The sequence below is a fragment of the Acanthisitta chloris genome, unplaced genomic scaffold, assembly GCF_000695815.1.
Source record: "Acanthisitta chloris isolate BGI_N310 unplaced genomic scaffold, ASM69581v1 scaffold2242, whole genome shotgun sequence".
NCBI lineage: Eukaryota > Metazoa > Chordata > Aves > Passeriformes > Acanthisittidae > Acanthisitta > Acanthisitta chloris.
In genome coordinates, this window is record NW_008660953.1 from 37,079 (window position 1) to 38,861 (window position 1,783).

Below are 1,783 nucleotides of genomic sequence, written 5' to 3' on the forward strand. Positions count from 1 at the left end.
CCAACCTGGCTGTGAACACTGCCAGGGTTGGGGCAGCCACAGCCTCCCTGGGCACCCTGGGACAGGGTCTCACCACCACAACAGGCAAAACTTCTTTCTCACATCCAACCTAAACTTCCCCTCCTTCAGTTTGAACCCATTACCCCTTGTCCTATCATTGCAGTTCCTAACACAGAATTCCTCTCCAGCTCCTTGTAGCCCCTTAAGATATTGAAAAGTTGCTCTGAGGTCTCCATGCAGGACACTAGAAAGGCAAAATCTCTCTTGCTCATGCATTTTCCCAGAGTTCAGCTCTGTTTCTTGTTTATCTTCCCAGTTTTCCTGTTCCTGTGGAATACCTCATTCAAAAAGTATGATGCTAGATGGAAACGACAGTGAATCTGATGCCAACAGCCTGGCAGGATATACAAGAAACCAGATGGTACCAGAAGAAGAAAAGCAAGAAAAGATGGTTGTGCATTTAGCTATGAGCAATGAATCGAACTCATCGAGGAAGAGAGGCCTGAGGGGCCACGTGGGATTGCGCATCATCCAGAACACTCATGCCATTGATAAGTACTCCAGACTGATATTCCCAGGCACCTATATATTCTTTAATTTGATATATTGGTCTGTCTTTAGCTAAACATGCTGGCCCAGCAGTGACTGAATCAGAAGACATTTACAAACTCTCTTTTGTTGGTTCTTTTTCAGTCTAATCTGAATGCCAAGTCAGAAAAGTGATTATTTCATTGCTTCTTTGGAGGGTAAAGGGGAAGACACATCCTCCAGGAGGCAACTCCAAGCAGAGGCATCATGGAGAAACCTGCTGTGCTGGTTGATTTCCAGCCCACATCCCAGGTCCTGCTTGTTTTATGGCACATGGCATTTCTCATACTTGAAAATACACACTCACCATCCACCCAAAAGGTGCTGTACACTCACCTGAGGGTTGTCACACTGCTGGTGCCTGCTGTGCAATGGACAATCAGAGACAGTGCTCATGTGGCCTGTGAGGGATTAGAGAAGTCATAGAATCATAGAGTATTAAGGTCTGGGATGGAGCTGAGAGCTCACCTAGCCCCAAGCCCTGCCCTGGGCAGGGACACCTCCCACCAGAGCAGGTTGCTCAAGGCTCAGCCAACCTGGCTGTGAACACTGCCAGGGTTGGGGCAGCCACAGCCTCCCTGGGCACCCTGGGACAGGGTCTCACCACCACAACAGGCAAAACTTCTGCCTAACATCTAACCTCAATTTCCCTCCTTCAATTTGTGCCCATTGCCCCTTGTGCTGTCCCTGCAGCTCCTAACACAGATCCCTCTGCAGCTTCCCTGGAGCCCCTTCAGCTCCTGCAAGGTGCTCTGAGCTCTCCACACAACCTTCTCTTCTCCAGGCTCAACAGCCCCAACTCTCTCAGCCTGGATTGGCAATGTATTTTACCTTTCATCCCTCCTGGATTACAAAAGACTCCATGAGCACTGTCTAGCTTCCAGCTGCAAGATCCAAGCAATGTTTTGGGAAATAGTGCCTGAAGCTAAGCTCTGCACACTGTTGGATAGACACAACCCAACTCTGTGAAGCACTGAGCACCTGGACAAGGATCCTACAGAAGGACAGGATTTAAAGTGCACAGGAGATTTGGGCAAATTAAGGTCACAGCTGACTATGCCTTTGCTGGACAAGCTGGTCCAACTGTGAACAAGGTCAGCCCTGCTCCTTCTGTCTGGCTCCACTGTGCTTTGACTTACTCCTAACCAAATCATGTTTTAGAGGAAAGTAACTATACTATATGTACACACCTGTA

The 1,783-nt window shown here is 48.5% G+C and overlaps 1 protein-coding gene across 1 annotated transcript in view; it reads left to right on the forward strand.

Moving 5' to 3' along the window:
* Positions 1-625, forward strand: part of LOC103797796 (gamma-aminobutyric acid receptor subunit rho-2) — a 22,637-nt gene extending 22,012 nt beyond the window's left edge. The window contains exon 9 of the mRNA XM_009070027.1: positions 317-625. Coding sequence (XP_009068275.1) covers positions 317-625 — 309 coding nt within the window. The remainder of the gene's footprint in view (positions 1-316) is intronic.
* The last annotated feature ends 1,158 nt before the right edge of the window (positions 626-1,783 follow it).